This window comes from Pan paniscus, chromosome 6 (assembly GCF_029289425.2).
Source record: "Pan paniscus chromosome 6, NHGRI_mPanPan1-v2.0_pri, whole genome shotgun sequence".
NCBI classification, from domain to species: Eukaryota; Metazoa; Chordata; class Mammalia; order Primates; family Hominidae; genus Pan; species Pan paniscus.
Genome location: NC_073255.2, coordinates 81,164,929 through 81,185,238, shown reverse-complemented (window position 1 = coordinate 81,185,238; position 20,310 = coordinate 81,164,929). Strand labels below are relative to the sequence as shown.

General features: G+C 46.7%; 1 protein-coding gene and 1 non-coding gene across 4 annotated transcripts in view; one reads left to right on the top strand and one right to left on the bottom strand.

The window, feature by feature from the left end:
• Positions 1–2,297, bottom strand: part of VKORC1L1 (vitamin K epoxide reductase complex subunit 1 like 1) — an 85,000-nt gene extending 82,703 nt beyond the window's left edge. The window contains exon 1 of one of the 3 annotated variants that reach the window (XM_034964223.4): positions 1,797–2,297. In XM_034964223.4, the coding sequence (XP_034820114.3) occupies positions 1,797–2,137 (341 nt within the window). In that variant the 5' untranslated portion in view covers positions 2,138–2,297. The remainder of the gene's footprint in view (positions 1–1,796) is intronic. The other 2 variants (XM_034964224.3, XM_034964222.3) reach the window with 2 other exon arrangements.
• A 13,334-nt stretch (positions 2,298–15,631) lies between these two features.
• On the top strand, positions 15,632–15,738 carry LOC112440525 (U6 spliceosomal RNA). Its single transcript, XR_003028566.1, has one exon. It is a non-coding gene; the product is annotated as a U6 spliceosomal RNA (small nuclear RNA).
• Positions 15,739–20,310: the final 4,572 nt, after the last annotated feature.

Below are 20,310 nucleotides of genomic sequence, written 5' to 3'. Positions count from 1 at the left end.
AAAGAAAATGAGTCTATATATGTACATATATATGATTATATATGTATATATACATATATGATTTTGATCAGCCTGCATATAAACTACCTGCAAAACAAGTTGATTTGTAAATTCATTTATTAAATGGGTAGTTTATAAGCTACTTGATTTTTGCAAGTAGTTTATAAACAGGCTGATCAAATTGAACAAATTTCTTAATTTCACTGTATACATGGCAAATAAGTTATCTACTCTTCTTATTAGCAAATCTTATTTTTACCTACCCTCCTTTGGCAAGCATCTAAGTTAAACTATTTTATGTCCACAGCTACACAATGAAACATCACTTTCAGTCACAACATATTAAATTCACATTTAAAACTATTAAGAGATCCAGTTACCTTTAGTCTTACATGTACTTATACATACTTTTAATATACTACTTGATGTTTTATGCACAAACATGCAGCTCTTGCAGGATATAACTATGAGAATATTTAGAGTGTATGCTAAATAAACTTTTTTAAAGAAAAGTCAATTTTTAAAAATTATTTATTTATATTTTATTTATTTATTTGAGATGGAGTCTCATTCTGTTGCCCAGGCTGGGGTGCAATGGTGTGGTCTTGGCTCACTGCAACCTCTGCCTCCCAGGTTCAAGCAATTCTCCTGCCTCAGCCTCCCGAGTAGCTGGGACTATAGGCACATGCCACCACACCCAGCTAATTTTTGTATTTTTGGTAGAGACGGGGTTTCACCATGTTGGCCAGGCTGGTCTTGAACTCCTGATCTCATGATCCACCCGCCTCGGCCTCCCAAAGTGCTGGGATTACAGGCGTAAGCCACTGTGCCCGGCCAAGAAAAGTCAATTTTAAGCACTTAAGCAGGCCAGGCGCGGTGGCTCATGCTTGATTCCCAGCACTTTGGGAGGCAGAGGCGGGTGGATTACCTGAGGTCAGGAGTTCGAGACCAGCCTGACCAATATGCTGGTCTCGAATATGCTAATAGGCAACAACGTTTAAAAGTCATTCCAATGCCTAAAACACCACCATATACGTAACATACTTGTCCTTTACTCCAATGAAGCTTAAACTAGACCCAAACTCAGACCATTTCCTTCTCCTGGCACACTGAAACATACGAGAGGGAATCCAAGAAATCAGATATGTTAAGTGCGGGTATCTTCTTCCACAGTAGGGTCAAATTCGTGTTTGCCAGCAAATGTCACCGTCCCAGTTAAGTCTGCAAATTCTCACTAGCGCTGGAGTACAAAGAGGCCTGACCACGGAAACACCTGTCCTAGCACCAGGAAGACAGTGGGAAAGGCAACCCCCCTGTCTCCGCGCCGGCCCCAAAGCCTCGGCTGCAGCGATCGGGGGTACAAGAGGTTGCCGCTGGTCTCAAGGGTGCGGCGGACAAGGTCCCACACCCCCGGCCCGCCTCCCGAGAACCAGGAAACCTGTCAAGCCAGCCTGGACCCACCCTCCGCAGCCCCCTCGCGCTCCTGCACAGCCGGGCCCCAGCCCGCCCGACCGCTCCGCGTCCGCCCCGGCCTCCCGGCTGCACTCTGCCACCTCATCCCTCCCCGGCTGCCTCGCGGCCCCGCCACCTCCGCCCCGCGGCCTGGGCTCAGGCCGCCCCCCGGGCAGGAGCGCCCCGCCGCCGCCCCCCGCCCGGCCCCGACCCGACCCCGTCAGTTCCCCAGCGGCCCGGTCCCCGCCGCCCCCAGGCCTGAGCTCCCGCCGCGCGCTCCCCACCCCGAGACTCCGCCCTCGCCCCGCTCGGCCGCTCCTGGCCCACTCCCCTAAGCCGGCTACCTGGAGGCAAGGGCGGCGGAGCACTTCACCCAGGGCCCCAGGTCGCAGAGGGCCCGGTGCTCGGGGTCCCGCTCCTTCTCCCGCTCCACGTGGTAGGCGTAGATGGAGAGCAGGATTCCGGCAGCGCACACTGCATACCGGGCCACCCGCTCCCACCGCGGCACCGACACTCTTAGCAGGACGGGAGCCGCCATCTTCCCGCCGCCGCCGCCGCCGCCGCCGCCTCCCTCCGCCTCCACCTCAGCCGCCGCCGCCCGTCGGGGCCCGACCCAGCCGCCACCGCCGCCACCGCCGCCTCCGCCGCCGCCGCCACCACCGCCGCCGCCGCCGCCGCGCCCCATTGGCTCGGTCGCCTGCTCCGGGCCCCGCCCCCACAGGCGCGCGGCCCAACCGCCCCGAAAGGAGTGAGGCGGACGGGGCGGGGAAGGCGCGCGCGGGCGCGGAGGGAGGGGGTGGAGTGCGCCACGGCCGGAGAGGCCGGATCGGCGGGCGGAGACTGAGGCGGCGTGGCGCTGCGCCGCGCGGCCCGACGCGCGCGAGGGGTGGAGCCCGGGGGAGAAAGGGGTGGGGCAGGGGTGGGGAGGGGCGGGGCAGGGGTGGGGAGGGGCGGAGCCAGAGAGGGGCGGGGCCGAGCGGGCCAGTGCGGGAGGGACTTAGAGGAGCGGTCTAACTAGCACATTGCAAGGATGCCACTGTGGGTGACTGGGCGAACCCTCGGCCCCTCCCTCTGGGGATGGCAATCAATTGCCATCCTTTTTCCCTTTTTCGTTGTATATTTCTGACCCAATCCAAATCAACCCTGGCCAATGCTTGGAGCTCCAGAGACCCACACCTATGACCTGATCTTCCCACCACCACCTCCGGTTCGACCTGTGCAAAACTTTTTTTTTTAATGTGCAAAACTATGTTTTAAATTTAAAAACTATTTTTAAAAAATGATTTATGGACCGGGTACAGTGGCTCACACCCGTAATCCCAACACTTTGGGAGGCCGAGGCAGGTGGATCACTTGAGGTCAGGAGTTCGAGACCAGCCTGGCCTACATGGCGTAACCGCGTCTCTACTAAAAATACAAAAAACAAACAAAAACAAATTAGCCCGGTGTCGTGGTGGGCGCCTGTAATCCCAGCTACTCGGGAGACTGAGGCATGAGAATTGCCGGAACCCGGGAGGTGGAGGTTGCAGTGAGCCAAGATCGTGCCACTGCACTCCAGCCTGGGCGATAGAGTAAGAGTCTCAAAAAAAAAAAAAAAAAAAGGGATTTACGAATTCCTTGCTTTTCCGTAAGCTGAATTTGAAGTTGCTTACCATAACTCATATAATATAGAAAAATAAAGATGAGCTAATACAATCAGGACGAAGAAAAAGAAAAGTCAGAATAAAATGAAAGGCCAGGAATAAGAACACAGATAAGCAGGCCATAGGGGCTTACATAGTTATTAAAATTGCATCATAAATTTGGCTCTGAGCTTCCTGGTGGCAAACACTAAAAGGAAAACAGATGTATGTGCTTTTTCTCACTGTCTTTAAGAAGAAACACAGTTTTCTTGGAGATTTTCAGTGTTTCCCTGGTTGCAGCTTTCAATTTTTCAGGGGCTTTATATAGTGATTTTGAATAATAAGCAATATCCTTGTATTCGTTATCTATTGTTGGGTAAAAATCACCCCAAATTTAGCAGTTAATAAACAATAAGCTTTTTTTTCCCTCACAGTTTCCATGGGCTAGGAATCTGGGTGAGGTTAGCTGTGTCCTCTGGCTCAGGCTCTCATGAGGATACAATCAAGCTGTCAGCCAGGGCTGCAGCTCTCTCAAATCTTCAGAATCCTCTTTCAAACTCACTTCCACTGCTGCTGGCAGGCCTGAGGTCCTCTCTGGCTGTTGGCTGGAGACATCATTTCCTGTCCACTTGCACCTCTTGGTAAGAAGCGGCAGGCTTACCCCAGGGAGAGGGAGGAGAAAGAGGAAGAGACAGAAAAAGAAAATGAGAGTGAGATCACAGTCCTTTTTTGAAACCTAATCCCAGAAGTGACATCCCATCACTTTTACGAAGTCTATTGCTACTTAGAAAATAGTCTCTAGGTCCAGCCAGTCATGGTGGCTCACACCTGTAATCCCAGAATTTTGGGAGGCCGAGGTGGGTAGAGCACCTGAGGTCAGGAGTTCGAGACCAGCTGACCAACATGGTGAAACCCCGTCTCTACTAAAAATACAAAAATTAGCCGGATGCGGTGGCACATGCCTGTAAACCCAGCTACTTGGGAAGCTGAGGCATGAGAATCACTTGAACCTGGGAGGTGGAGGTTGCAGTGAGCCGAGCTCACACCATTGCACTGCAGCCTGGCTTACAAGGAAAAACTCCATCTCAAAAAAAGAAGAAAAAAAAGAAAGAAAGAAAGAAAAAGAAAATAGTCCCTAGGTCCAGCCCATGCTCAGAGGGAGAGGATTACACAGGACATGAATATGAGGAAGCTATCTACCACAGTCCTCAAAAACATCCTTGCTCTGCCCGGGTGGGGTGGCTCACAACACTTTGAGAGGCTGAGGCAGGAGGATTGCTTGAGGCCAGCAGTTCAAGACCAGCCTGAGCAACATAGGGAGCCCTGGTCTCTGCAAAAATATATACAAAATTAGCAAAGTGTGGTGCATGCCTGTTGTTCCAGCTACTTGGGAGGACTGACTGAGCCCAGAGAGCTTGGGGCAGGGGTGTGGATTGAGGCTGCAATGAGCCAACATTGCCCCACTGCACTCCAGCCTGGATGACAGAGTGACACACTGATTAAGAAACAAAAACAAAAAACAAAAACCTCACTCTACATCCCTAATGATTTTAATAAATCTAAGTGGACTCCTGCAACTTCCCTTCTTATAGATTCCTTTACTCAGTTAATGAGATCTCTTGATCATCTGGCTTCTTTCATCAATAGGTATGGGAGGTTTACCCATGCTATTGTGAATAGTGATTGTTATTTTTCATTACTGTATAATAGTCCATTATATTAGATATCCACAATTTTACGTGTCCATTCTACTACGGATGGACATCTGGCCCATTTTTAGCTATCATGAATTAAATTGCTAACAACATTCTATAAATGACCTTTGATGCCTCATAAGCCCTCACTTATTTTTATTTTTATTTTATAATTTGAGACAGAGTTTTGCTCTTGTTGCCCAGGCTGGAGGGCAATGATGCAATCTCGACTCACTGCAACCTCCACCTCCCATGTTCAAGTGATTCTCCTGCCTCAGCCTCCCAAGTAGCTGGGATTACAGGCATGCACCACCACGCCTGGCTTTTTTTTTTTTTTCTGTACTTAGTAGAGATGGGGTTTCACCATATTGGTCAGGCTGGTCTCGAACTCCTGACCTCAGGTGATCCACCCGCTTTGGCCTTGGGATTACAGGTGTGAGCCACCATGTCTGGCCCCCATATATATATTTTGAATGAATGAATGAATGAATGGACACTCAAAAAATGTTAGCTACTAGTATTTTTGCAGAAACAATAGGCCCACAGCAAATCTTTTCCCAAATAAAAAGGAAGTCCTCACCACAGAGGTTAATTATTTCACCACTACAGAAAAAAAAAAAAAAAAAGCTTTTAAAAGAGTGTTTTGAGGCAGAGCACAGTGGCTCACGCTTGTAATCCCAATGCTTTGGGAGGCCAATGTGGGAGAATCGCTTGAGGCCAGGAGTTATCAACCAGCCTGGGCAACATAGCAAGACCCCATCTCTACAAAAAATAAAAATACAACATTAGCCAGGCGTGGTGGCACACAATGTAGCCCTAACTATTCAGGAGGCCGAGGCAGAAGGATTGCTTGAGCCCAGGAGTTCAAGGCTACAGTGAGCTATGATCACGCCACTGCACTCCAGCCTGGGTGACAGAGAAAGACCCTGTCTCTAAAAAAAAAAAAAAAAAAAAAAGAATGAAATCGTGTTTTGCCCTCTGTTATCTGAAGTCCTTCTGCTTTCCTGAGGATGTCAGCATCCATGTGGATGAGCATGCAATTCGCCTGACTCATCATCCCACGTCTTTCTCAGCTCTGATGACCTTTGCCTCCACTCCCCAAAGCCGCCACAGGAATGGCTCTTGTGATCCTTTTGGATGGCTAGATTTCTGAAATCTTAAACTCTGACATACTTTTCTACTTGCCCTCTGTGGCAAATTCTATATTCCAAGGTGGCTGCAACAAGTTCTGCCATCCCGTGTGCTTTTTTACAATTTTTATTTATTTAGTTTTATTTTTATAAATTTTTTTTTTAGCTCTGTCACGCAGGCTGGAGTGCAGTGGTGTGATCTTGACTCACTGCAACCTCCATCAGCCAGGTTGAAGAGATTCTCCTGCCTCAGCCTTTGAGTAGCTGAGACTACAGGTGCCTGCCACCATGCCTGGCTAATTTTTGTATTTTTAGTAAAGACAGGTTTTCATCATGTTGGCCAGGCTGGTCTTGATCTCCTGACCTCAAGTGATCTGCCCGCCTCGGCCTCCCAAAGTGCTGGGATTACAGGTGTCAGCCACCACACTTGATAACTTACTCTTGAAGTAAAAGAAATACATTCAAAACCAAGGGAGAACATTGACTGATTGATACTCTGTATGAGACTTCACAACTGGACCAGGGGCAAATATTGTGGGAGTGCTATATGCATATATTGTGGAGTGCTGAGGTCTGGGCTTTGTGTGTAGCCATGATTCAAATAGTGAACATTGTACTCAATAGGAAATTTTCACCCCTCACCCTCCTCCCATCCTCCCATCTTTTGGAGTCTCCAATATCTATTGCTCCTCATGTGTACCTATTGTTTAACTCCCATGTATGAGAACATTCAGTATTTGACTTTGTTTCTGAATTATTTCACTGAGGAGAATGGCCTCCAGTTCTATCCACAGTGATGCAAAAGACACGATTTCATTCTTTATGTGGCTAGGTCATGTTCCGTGGTGTACATGTACCATATTTTCTTTATCCAATCATCTGTTGATGGACACTTAGGTTGATTCCATATCTTTGCTACTATGAATAGTGCTGTGATAAACATATGAGTACAGGTACTTTTTGATATATTGATTTCTTTCCCTTTGGGTAGATACCTAATAGTGAGATTGCTGGTTGGATTGCAGTTCTATTTTTAGTTTTTTGAGAAATCTCCCTACTGTTTTCTGTAATGGTTGTACTAATTTACATTCCCACCAACGGTGTATGAGCGTTCCTTTTTTCTCTGAATCCTCACCAACATCTTTTTTTTTCTGACTTTCAATTTTTTATTTTTATAGAGCTGGGGGTCTCATTATGTTGCCGAGGCTGGTCTTGAACTGCTGACCTCCAGTTATCTGCCCACCTCAGCCTCCCAAAGTGCAAGGTTACAGGTGCGAGCCATCTCACCTGACTGTTTTCTGACTTTTTACTAATAGCATGTGCTAGGTGTGGTGGCTGACACCTGTAATCCCAGCACTTTGGGAGGCCTAGGCAGGTGAATCACCTGAGGTCAGGAGTTTGAGACCAGCCTGGCCAACATGGTGAAACCCTATCTCTACTAAAAGTGCAAAAATTAGCTGGGCGTGGTGGCATGTGCCTGTAATGCCAGCTACTCGGGAGGCTGAGGGAGGAGAATCACTTGAATCTGGGACGTGGAAGTTGCAGTGAGTCGAGATTGCACAACTGGACTCCAGCCTGGGTGACAGAGCAAGACATAATAATAGCATGTGCTCTTCTTCAACATAACTTTAACATTGCTCTCATGGTGAGGTCAGGTCTGTGCTCCTCCCCCTTGAATTCAAGAAGGTCTGTGACTGGCAGAAGTGATTCAAGGTAGCTCATAAAAGGGGACACCTTTTCTCCATGGTCTTCCTGGGATGCTTGCTCTTTGAACCCAGCCACCATGCTGTGAGGAAGCCCAGATCACAGGGAGAGGCCACATTTTGATGTTCCAATCAACAGTCCCAGCACAGGTTTCAGATGACAGCCAACATCAGTTGCCAGACATGGGACTGAAGAAGGCTTTGTGAAGACTCCAGCCCCAGCCACTGCAACAGCATGAGAGACCCCGAGTGAAAATCACCTACCTGAACCCAGTCAACTCCCAGAACCATGAAAAAAAAGATGATTTTAAGCACCCAAAGTTTTGGGGTTATATATTATGCAATAAGAGTAACTTAAATATCCTCATTCCCTTCTAGCTTTTCGAATCTCTTACTCACCAAACCTAGTCTCTCTCTGAAGACCTGCTCTGCCTTAATCAATATTTTCCCCATACACCCAGCGAGAGGTAGGTTGGGTTATCTTCCTACTCTTCATGGCTGCTCAGAGACCATTTCTTCTTCTTCTTCTTCTCCTACTCCTTCTCCTTCTCCTTCTTCTTTCTTTTTTTAGTGATGGAGTCTCCCTCTGTCACCAGGCTGGAGCGCAGTGGCACAATCTCAGCTCACTGCAACCTCTGCTTCCTGGGTTCAAGTGATTCTCCTGCCTCAACCTCCTGAGTAGCTGGGACTACAGGCACATGCCACCACGCCCAGCTAATTTTTGTATTTTTATTAGAGATGGGGTTTCATGATGTTGGCCAGGATGGTCTTCATCTGTTGACTTCATGATCTGCCCGCCTCGGCCTCCGAAAGTGCTGGGATTACAGGCATGAGCCACCACACCCAGCTCTTCTTCTATTTTTTCTTCCTCCTCTTCTTCCCCCTCCCCCTCCTTCTTCCTCTTTGTCCTCCTCTTCCTCCTCGACAGGGTCTCACCTCCCCAGGGTCTCACCTCCCCAGGCTCAAGCGATTCTCCCACCTCAGCCTCCTGAGTAGCTGTGACCGCATGTGCATGCCACTGTACCCAATTGATTTCTTTTTATTTTTTGTAGAGATGGGGGTCTCACTATGTCACTCAGGCCAGCCTCAACCTTTTGGGCTCAAGTGATGCTCCTGCCTCAGCCTCCCACAGTGTTGGGATTACAAGTATGAAGCACTGTGCCCAGCCTAATTTTTCATCTTCTTTAGTTAACCTAACTGTCTCTGTGTTCTCCAGCATTCTATTCCCTTGAATACTCAATCTCCTGTGTGGCTGCTGCAGGTCCTGGAATGTTTTTAGGATTTCCTCTCTAAAGGCCATTCAAAAAGTGGTGAGTTAATTTGCCCACAGTCCACAGTCCACATTGCAGCCATCAGCAAAGCCAAATGCCAGCCGTGCCTGGATCTCCCTGCATGCCACATTCATCCTTATCTTGCACACATTTCCTTCACTATGCGAGGACAAGAACACTTTTGAGCTAATGAACGTGCATGTTCTCTGCTCAAAGTAAAACACATAATAAATAACCCCCACCAAGATGCTCACTTCCTGGTGGGTCTATGTGTTAAAAGCAGTTGTCTTCAAATCTAACTCCTATGAATGTTTATACTTCTGTTTATTCTAAAACTCCCTAATTAGAGACTTCCCAGGATCTTGCAATTCCTCAACAAGTCATAGGGAGCCCAGGAATAATTTTTTTTTTGAGACGGAGTCCCATTCTATCACCAGGCTAGAGTGCAGTGGCACCATCTCAGCTCACTGCAACATCTACCTCCCAGGTTCAAGTGATTCTCCCTTCTTAGCCCCCCGGGTAGCTGGGATTACAGGCATGTGCCACCACACCGAGCTAATTTTTGTACTTTTAGTAGAAACAGGATTTCACCATGTTGGCCAGGATGGTCTCGATCTCTTGACCTCGTGATCCTCCCACCTCAGCCTCCCAAAATGCTGGGATTACAGGCGTGAGCCACCGTGGCCAGCCAGGAATAAATTATTCAAAAATAATTAGCAAAAGGCTTTACCTTGTTTCATCATTTAGTTGATGAACTTTTCCAGTTTAATTAGTCTCACCAATATAGAAAACATTTTTAGAAGAGGCCTCTTTGGGTTAAGAACAAGTGTGTTTCTTTCTAGCTGCTCTAGAGAAGAAGAAGAAGAGAAAACAACAAGGCCCATTTTAGGAACCTTTTAACCATGAGTAGAACACAACACAAGGAAAACTTTCTCTTTTATATAAGAAATATATTTTGGCCGGGTGTGGTGGCTCACGCCGGTAATCCCAGCACTTTGGGAGGCCAAAGCAGGCAGATCACCTGAGGTCATGAGTTTGAGACCAGCTTGGCCAACAAGATGAAACCCTGTCTCTACTAAAAATACAAAAATTAGCCGGGTGTAGTGGTGGGCACCCATAATTGCAGCTACTCGGGAGGCTGAGGCAGGAGAATCGCTTGAACCAGGAGGTGGAGGTTACAGTAAGCGGAGTTTGTGCCATTGCACTCCCGCCTGGGTGACAGAGAGAGACTCCATCTCAAAAAAAACAAAAAAAAAAAAGAAGGAAGGAAGGAAGGAATTTCACAAAAGCGCATTTAATGCAGGCAACTTTTGAGCATCAGAGAAATTTGTCTGGATTAAGTCCAGAGACGCAGTGTTGCGTTGCTTACAAGAATGGTTTGGAATCCCAGCTCTACCGCATTAATAACTGCCTGTGCCTAGCAAGGTACTTAACTCCCCTTTGCCTCAGTATCTTCTCCATAAAATGGGGATGGCAGTAGTACAGTGGTCCATGCCTCTGAGGGTTTGAGGAGAATCAGTTACATGGTGACAGGCACATAGTTAATGTTCAATAAATGCTATAGATATTATCTTCATTCTTGTCTCTATGGGTGAAAGAAAAATGCAACATTGGATCAGATTAAATTCTTCTGGAAGCAATGGCTTAAAATAAACTGCTATTCAAAAACTAAAATTATCATATTGGGCTAAAGCTATCCAAAATTTAACTGATCTATCTTCCAGTAATTCCACAAAATAGATAAATGTGTACACAGTTACTTAGAAGAACGTTTAACAGCTGCATTTAAATGTAGATTCTTGGCTGGGCATGGTGGCTCACACCTCAAATCCCAAAAATTTGGGAGGCCAAGGCGGGTGGATCACCTGAGGTTAGGAGTTTGAGACCAGCCTGGCCAACATTGTGAAACTCTGTCTCTACTAAAAATACAAAAATTAGCTGGGCATGTTGGTGGGCATCTGTAATCCCAGCCACTCAGGAGGCTAAGGCCAGAGAATCATTTGAACCCAGGAGGTGGAGGTTGCAGTGAGCTGAGATCGCACAACTGCACCTCAGCCTGGGTGACAGAGACTCCATTTCAAAAAGAGCAAATAAGTAAATAAATGTAAATTCTTGGGCTTTGTTTCATTCATGATTCCCACCAGCAGAGCGACCTAAGAATGTAAATATATATATATATATTTTTTGAAATTATTATATTGCTTTATTTGATATTTTCCATTTCTTCTCTTATTAAATACATTTACTTTCATGGCATATTATACTATGTAACTTCTTAGTTCTATTTTTTTATTACAGTTTAAGTTTTAGGGTACATGTGCACAACGTGCAGATTTGTTACATATGTATACATGTGCCATGTTGGTGTGCTGCACCCATTAACTCCTCATTTAACATTAGGTATATCTCCTAATGCTATCCCTCCCCCCTCCCCCTACCCCACAACAGGCCCCGGTGTGTGATGCTCCCCTTCCTGTGTCCATGTGTTCTCATTGTTCAATGCCCAACTATGAGTGAGAACATTTGGTGTTTGGTTTTTTATCAAGCCCTCTAGTGACCTTTATGATCAGGCAAACTCAGGTAATAACATTGAACGGTTGGTAAGTGCATATTTTCCAGGTTAAAATGATATTGGGTATAGAGCAGCAGTTCTCAAATTTGAAGTGCTTAAGAATCACCAGGAAAATTGTTAAAAATTACATGTCCAGAGGTTTAGATATCCAGAGATTTAGATTCAGAGCTCTGGGAGACAGTAAAAATCTGCATTTTTAAAACCAGTTTCTTCTCTCCAGGGTGAATAATTCAGAGGCACTTGTCTTCATTCTGTGCTGCTATAACAGGTAATTTATAATGAACAGAAATTTATTTGACTCAGGGTTCTGGAGGTTGGGAAGTCTGAGTAGAGGGGCTACATCTGGTGAGGGCCTTCTTGCTATATCAGACAATGGCAGAAAGTATCACATGGTGAGAGAGAGCAGGAAGGGGGCAGAACTCATCCTTCATAAGAAACTCACTCGCATCATAATGAACCCCACTCCCACAATAACAACATTAATCCATTCCTGAAGGCAAAGTCTTCCTGACCTAATTATCTCTTAAAGGTTGCACCGCTCAACATTGTTGCATTGGGGATTAAGTTTCCAACACATGAACTTTGGAGGATACATTCAAACCATAGCATTCTGCCCCAACCACCCAAAGTCATGTTCTTCTCACCTGCAAAATACATTCATTCCATCCCAATAGCTCCAAAAGTCTTAATTTGTTTCAGGACCAACTCAAAAGTTTAAAGTTCAGAGTCTCATCTAAATCAGATATGGGTGAGACCCACGGCACAATTCATTCTGAGGCAACAGCTGTGAGCCTGTGAAATTAAAAAAAAAAAGGTGCCTCCAAAATATAATGGTAGGACAGATATAAGGCAGATATTTTCTTTCTTTGTTTTTGTTTTTGAGATGGAGTCTCGCTCTGTCGCCCAGGCTGGTGTGCAGTGGCACGATCTCGGCTCACTGCAAGCTCGGCCTCCCGGGTTCACGCCATTCTCCTGCCTCAGCCTCCAGAGTAGCTGGGACTACAGGCTCCCACCACCACACCCAGCTAATTTTTTGTATTTTTAGTAGAGACGGGGTTTCACCATGTTAGCCAGGATGGTTTCAATATCCTGACCTCGTGATCCACCCGCCTCGGCCTCCCAAAGTGCTGGGATTACAGGCATGAGCCACCACGCCTGGCCACTTTTTTTTTTTTTGAGACGGAGTTTTGCTCGTTGCCCAGGCTGGAGTGCAATGGCACAATTTCGGCTCACTGCAACCTCCACCTCCTGATTTCAAGCAATTCTCCTGCCTTGGCCTCCTGAGTAGCTGGGATTACAGGGGCCCGCCATCACACCCAGCTAAGTTTTTTTTTTTTTTTCTTTTGAGATGGAGTCTCGCTCTGTCGCCCAGGCTGGAGTGCAGTGGCTATATCTCAGCTCACTGCAAGCTCCGCCTCCCGGGTTCAGGCCATTCTCCTGCCTCAGCCTCCCGAGTAGCTGGGACTACAGGTGCCCGCCACCATGCCCGTCTAATTTTTTGTACTTTTTTTAGTAGAGATGGGGTTTCACCATGTTAGCCAGGATGGTCTCGATCTCCTGACCTCGTGATCCACCCTCCTCGGCCTCCCAAAGTGCTGGGATTACAGGCATGAGCTCCACCTCTGTGACAAACTTCTGCCTGGGGCGCCCAGCTGTTCAATACATGTTTTGAAATCTAGGTGGAGGGCTGGGCGCGATGGCTCATGCTTGTAATCCCAGCACTTTGGGAGGCCGAGGCGGGTGGATCACGAGGTCAGAAGATCGAGACCATCTTGGCTAACACGGTGAAACCCCGTCTCTACTAAAAATACAAAAAATTAGACGGGCGTGGTGGCGGGCACCTGCAGTCCCAGCTACTTGGGAGGCTGAGGCAGAAGAATGGCGTGAACCCGGGAGGTGGAGCTTGCAGTGTGAGCTGAGATCATGCCACTGCACTCCAGTCTGGGCAACAGAGCAAGACTCTATCTCAAAAAAAAAAAAAAAAAAAAAAAAAGAAAGAAATCTAGGTGGAGCCCACCATAGCCCCACAGTTCATATACTCTGCACATATGCTGAGTTAGCACTGTGTGGATGCCACCATGGTTTATAATCCTGTATCTCTTCTGGAGTGGTGGCTAGACCCACTTAAGCTATTGAGGTTGATTGTATTCGTCTGTTCTCACGCTGCTAACAAAGACATACCTGAGACTGGGTAATTTATAAAGGAAAGAGGTTTAATGGACTCTCTGTTTAGCATGGCTGGGGAGGCCTCACAATTGTGACCAAAGGCAAAGGAAGACCAAAAGCACATCTTCCATGGTGGCAGACAAGAAAGCATGTGCAGGGGAACTGCCCTTTTATAAAACTAACAGATCTCCTGAGACTTATTCACTATCAATGAGAACAGCATGGGAAAAACGCACTCCCATGATTCAATTACCTCCTACTGGGTCCCTGCCACAACATGTGGGGATTATGGGAGCTAAAATTAAAGAAGCGACTTGGGTGGGGACACAGCCAAACCATATCATTGGTTTTTCCCCAGGTTCCCCCATATAAGTCAGTGAATGTAGATGGATACTTGTGACAAAGGGAACCATTGTGGTCCAGACACTGAATACACTGAAGTCTCAGCTGCTGCTCTGCCAGGATTCCCTGTGCCACCTGCCAGGACCTCCCCTCAAGCACCTCCCTGTTCAGGAGATGCCCATCTATTCAAGAGAGAGTGTTCATAATTTTCTTTTTCTTTTCTTTTCTTTTTTTTTTGAGGCAGAGTCTCTTGCTCTGTCGCGTAGGCTGGAGTGCAGTGACATGATCTCAGCTCACTGCAACCTCTACCTCCCAGGCTCAAGCAATTCTTCTGACTCAGCCTACTGAGAAGCTGGGATTGCAGGTGCACACCACTATGCCTGACTAATTTTTTGTATTTTTATTAGAGACCAGGTTTTGTCATGTTGGCCAGGCTGGTCTCAAACTCCTGACCTTGAGTGATCTGCCCCACTCGGCCTCCCAAAGTGCTGGGATTACAGGCGTGAGCCACCGTGCCTGGCCAATTTTCATAATTTTCTTTACCTCCACTGTGGTGGGAGAACTGGCTTCAGAGAAAGCCATCCTGGACAGGTGAGGTGGCCCCACGAGGAACAGGTTTCAATAAAATGTTTTGTAGGCAGTGATGCCGGTGCACCCTGGTGAGAAGGAGCATGGCGTGAACATCAGGAACCAGACTTCACCCTGGAGGAAAGGCTACAGGTGGGGGCTGAAGGAGCAGTTCTTACAAGCGATCCTGTGGGCACTGGGGCCACACCACGCACCTTGGTGCACAAGTGTCAGTGTGGCTCAGAGTGGGGTAGAGGACTCAGGGTATTAAAAGCATCAAGGAATCCAGGGAGAGCCACCGCACCCAACTTTACTTTCACCCACAGGCTTTCATCATGTTGGCCAGACTGGTCTCCAACTTCTGACCTGAAGTGATCCACCTGCCTTGGTCTCCTAAAGTGCTGGGATTACAGGCGTAAGCCACCATGGCTGGCCAAGATTAGGTCTAATTTTTAAAGTAATCTGGAGCATAGAAAATGTTTCTGCAATTATTACTCTTTTTTTTTTGAGACAGGGTCTCACTCTGTCACCCAAGCTAGACTGCAGTGACATGATCATGGCTCACTAAAGCCTCACCCTCTTGGGCTCAAGTGATCTTCCTGCCTCAGCCTTCCAAGAGCTGGGACTACATGCACGCACCATCGTGCCCAGCTAATTTTTTAGTTCTTATAGAGACAGGGGTCTCACTATGTTGCCCAGACTGGTTTTGAACACATGGGCTCGAGAGATCCTCCCACCTTGGCTTCCTCAAATGCTGGGATTACAGGCATGACCCACCACACCTGGCCTCACATATTTTGATATATAAAACACCAAAGATCTTTTTAAGGAGCTAAAGAAACCAGTAATTTTTAAAGAAAAAAGTAGTGGGAGTGTCTAGTACAACCAAAACCAGGCATCAAAGTCAGCAGTTAAACATTCCAGGCTGGGCACAGTGGCTCATGCCTGTAATCTCAACACTTTGGGAGGCCCAGGCAGGAGGACTGCTTGAGCCCTGGGGAGCAGAGGTTGCAGTGAGCCACGATAATACCACAGTATTCCAGCCTGGAAGACACAGTGAAACTGTCTCAAAAACAGACAAACAAACAAATCAATCAATCAATCCAGAATCAGTGCTCACTTCGGCAGCACATATACAAAAAGTGGCATGACATGGAGAAGATAAGCATGGTCCCTGTGAAAGGATGACAAACAAATTCATGAAGCATTCCATATTTTAAAAAATATTTCAGAACCAAGAAAATAAATGAATCAAAAGAAAGGGAAGACCTTGGTGATTCCTTTGATATCAGAAAAAATCAGCTGGGCACAATGGCTCATGCCTGTAATCCTAGCACTTTGGGAGGCCAAGGCAGGCAGATCATTTGAGGTCAGGAGTTGGAGACCAGCCTGACCAACATGGTGAAACTCCGTATGTACTAAAAGTCCAAAAATTAGGCCGGGTGCAGTGGCTCATGCCTCTAATCCTAGCACTTTGGGAGGCCAAGGCAGGCGGATCACTTGAGATCAGGAGTTCGAGACCAGCCTGGCCAACATGGTGAAACCTTGTCTTTACTAAAAATACAAAAATTAGCCGGGTGTGGTGGTGGGCACTTGTAATCCCAGCTACTCAGGAGTCAGAGGCAGGGAGAATCACTTGAACCCAGGAGGTGGAGGTTGCAGTGAGCTGAGATCGCACCATTGCGCTCCAGCCAGGGTGACAGGGCAAGACTCCATCTCAATAAATAAATAAATAAATAAATAAATAAATAAAGTACAAAAATTAGCTGGGCATGGCGGCACATGCCTGTAATCCCAGCTACATGGGAGGCTGAGGCAGGAGAATCTCTTGAACCCGGGAGGCGGAGGTTGCAGTGAGCTGAGATCACACCACTGCACTCCAGCCTGTGTGACAGAGCGAGACTCTGTCTAAAAAAATTAAATAAATAAAATAAAATGAAATAAAGTTTTCATTTGCAATTCTGAATTTGGCAAGAGGAGTGAACTGTGGCCCAGTGACCAGCACACAGCATTTTAGAGTTCATGGCATAATCCTTGGGAAACTGTTTTCGCCAAAGTTGTGGCTTCATCTCTGGCCACTCACTTTATTCAAAAGACCTGGCTCAAAATGACTATTTATGGAAATCAACTCTAGCCTCAAAAGACAAAACCACTGTAGTTCTAAAGATATTCAAAAAATTAAGGTTATTAAAAAGCAATGAATGGCCAGGCACAATGTCTCATGCCTGTAATCCCAGCACTTTGGGAGGCTGCAGCAGAAGGATCACTTGAGGCCAGGAGTTTGAGGCCAGCCTGGGCAACATAGTGAGACCCTGTCTCTACAAAATAATTTTAAAAATTAGCTGGTCGGCCGGGTGCGGTGGCTTACGCCTGTAATCCCAGCAGTTTGGGAGGCCGAGATGGGTGGATCACGAGGTCAGGAGATCGAGACCATCCTGGCTAACACGGTGAAACCCTGTCTCTACTAAAAATACAAAAAATTAGCTGGGCATGGTGGCGGGTGCCTGTAGTCCCAGCTACTCAGGAGGCTGAGACAGGAGAATGGCCTGAACCCGGGAGGCGGAGCTTGTAGTGAGGCAGTGAGCCGAGATCACGCCACTGCACTCCAGCCTGGTCGACAGAGTGAGACTCGGTCTCAAAAAAAAAAAAAAATTAGCTGGGCATGGTGGTGTTAGCCTGTTGTCCCAGCTACTCCAGAGGCTGGGATGGGAGGATTACTTGAGGCCAAGAATTGGAGGTTGCAGTGAGCCAGGACTGCACCACTGCTCTCCACCCTGGGTGACAGAGAGATTTTGTCTCTAAAAATGAAATAAAGGAAGCAAGGAAGGGCTTCTCCTCCAAATACTCCCACTTCATTTGGGGCAATTACAAGGTTCCAGGAAACATGAAAAACCTACCCTGACTACCTTTTTGGATGTATGCTAATGGGAAAACAAATCTCATTAATTAACTCACAGAACAGCTAAGAGAAAAGGATCTTAGGGGACGTGTGGTTTCACTCCTAAGTTTAAACATGAGGAAATGGGTACCAAAGAGATGAAATAACTCACCAGGTAGAGAGAGAAGAGCCTCTCTTACTACAAGGGGTCTCTCACTGAAAAACCAGCGAAACTCGTTCCTTGCCTGCATTCTCCAAGATCATAGCCCAACATAGAATAGAAATGTCTCCACTTCAGAGGACAACCGGTTTGTCCTTTGCCTTTTACACCCCTTTCAGCAAGGAGTATTTCTCAACTTTGTATTTGTGCAAACTCGTGAGCAGCACAAACTTCTTAGCTAAGAGACACTCCACTCTGTTTGCAATTGAGGGCAAAGGCTGGGATGCTTGGGCACAGCTCCAGGGTCCTTTCCCAGAAGTCTGGGGTGGCTGAAAAAAAAAAGCATTTATTTTTCACACACTGAAGAGACTTGGCTCATCAAGTAGAGGTAAACTTTCTCTGTCTCTCTCTCACTATATATATATATATAATGTATATATTATATATATTATATAATATATACGTATATATTATATAATATATAAGTATATACTATATATAATATATAAGTATATAGTATATATTATATATATATATATTTTTTTTAATTTTTTTTTTGAGACGGAGTTTCACTCTTGTTGCCCAGGCTGGAGTGCAATGGAGCTATCTTGGCTCACTGCAACCTCCCATTTCCCGAGTTCAAGTGATTCTCCTGCCTCAGCCTTCCAAGTAGCTGGGATTACAGGCACCCACTACCATACCCAGCTAATTTTTGTATTTTTATTTATTTATTTTACTGACTTATTTTTATTTTTTTTCGAGACAGAGTTTTACTCGTCACACAGGCTGGAGAGCAATGGCACGATCTCGGCTCACTGCAACCTCCGCCTCCCGGGTTCAAGTGATTCTCCCTTCCTCAGCCTCCCAAGTAGCTAGGATTACAGGCACCCACTGCCATGCCCAACTAATTTTTGTATTTTTTAGTAGAGATGGGATTTCACCATGTTGGCCAGGCTGGTGTCAAACTCCTGACCTCAAATGATCTGCCTGCCTCAGCCTCCCCAAGTGCTGGGATTATAGGCATGAAACACTACACCCGGGCTCAGAAAACTTTTTTTTTTTTTTTGAGACAGTCTTGCTCTGTCGCCCAGGCTGGAGTGCAATGGCATGATCTCAGCTCACTGCAACCTCCGCCTCCTGTGTTCAAGTGATTCTCCTGCCTCAGCCGCCCGAGTAGCTAGGATTGCAGGTGCCCGCCACCATGCCCTGCTAATTTTTGTATTTTTAGTAGAGATGGGGTTTCGCCATGTTGGTCAGGCTGGTCTCGAACTCCTGACCTCAGGTGATCCGCCCGTCTAGGCCTCCCAAAGTGCTGAAATTATAGGCATGAGCCACCACGCCCAGCCCTTCTTCCATTCTTGCTCAAATTTTCCTTTTTCTTCTTCTCTGTCTTTCTGCCTCCTTTTTTTTTTTTTTTTTCTTAATACCCTGGAAATCACAGGGAATACATATTAATCTTAATTCCAAGGGCAATCTTTAAAATTTCCTTTAGAGCCAGGGCCTTGCTCTATCACCCAGGCTGGAGTGCAGTGGTGAGATCTTGGCTCACTGTAACCTCTGCCTCCTGGGCTCAAGTGATCCTCACACCTCAACCTCCCAAGTAGTTGGGACTACAGGTGTGTGCCACTGCACTCGGCTAATCTGAAAAACATCCTTTTTGGAGCAATGGAGTTTTGCTATGTTGCCCAGGCTGGGTCTTAATCTCCTGGTCTCAAGCATTTCTCCTGCCTTGGCTTCTCAAATTGTTAGGATTACAGGAATGAGTCACTATACCTGGCCACTTTTTTAATGGAGAAGAGTCCAAGAAACACTATTTCTGATAAAAACACCAGCTAAACTCTTTAAATGTTGCTTTTTTACACTCTCAATTTTCTCCCTTTATCTCTTAGCATCAAATTTCATTTAATTCCTCTAGATACAACTTCCCTTCTTTTTTTTTTTCTGGAGACAGAGTGTCACTCTATCCCCCAGGCTGGAGCGCAGTGGCATGATCTCAGCTCACTGCAACTTCCGCCTCCTGGGTTCAAGTGATTCTCCTGCCTCAAACTCTCCCGAGTAGGTGGGATTACAGGCACCCACCACCACGCCTGGTTAATTTTTGTATTTTTAGTAGAGATAGCATTTTACCATGTTGGCCAGGCTGGTCTCAAACTCCTGACCTCAAGTGATCCACCTGCCTCAGCCTCCCAAAATGCTGGGATTAGAGGCATGACCAACCGTGCCCAGCAACTTACTCTTGAAGTAAAAAAATACATTCAAAACCAGGGAATAACATCGACTGATTGATACTCTGTAGACTTCACAACTGGACCAGGGGCGGTGGCTCACACCTGTAATCCCAGCACTTTGGGAGCCTGAGGCAGGCAGATCACCTGAGATCAGGAGCTCGAGACCAGCATGGCCAACACGGTGAAACCCCTTTACTAAAAATACAAAAATTAGCTGGGCATGGTGGCGGGTGCCTGTAGTCCCAGCTACTCGGGAGGCTGAAGAAGGGAGAATCACTTGAACCTGGGAGGTGGAGGTTGCACCACCATGCCCAGTGTCAGAAACAAACTCACCTGTCCAAACACAAAGAATGGACTCAGATACCCAGAGAACAGCGAAAGTAAGACTTTTAACGATGGTCTTGCAGGATTGGGTGTCTGATAGGCAGGCACACTCATAACAGTTTCAACAAGCAATTTATCCTCTTGTGTGCAGGTCCCTCCCGCTTCCTCATACATAGGCTGAGTACTATGGGGTCACAGTCT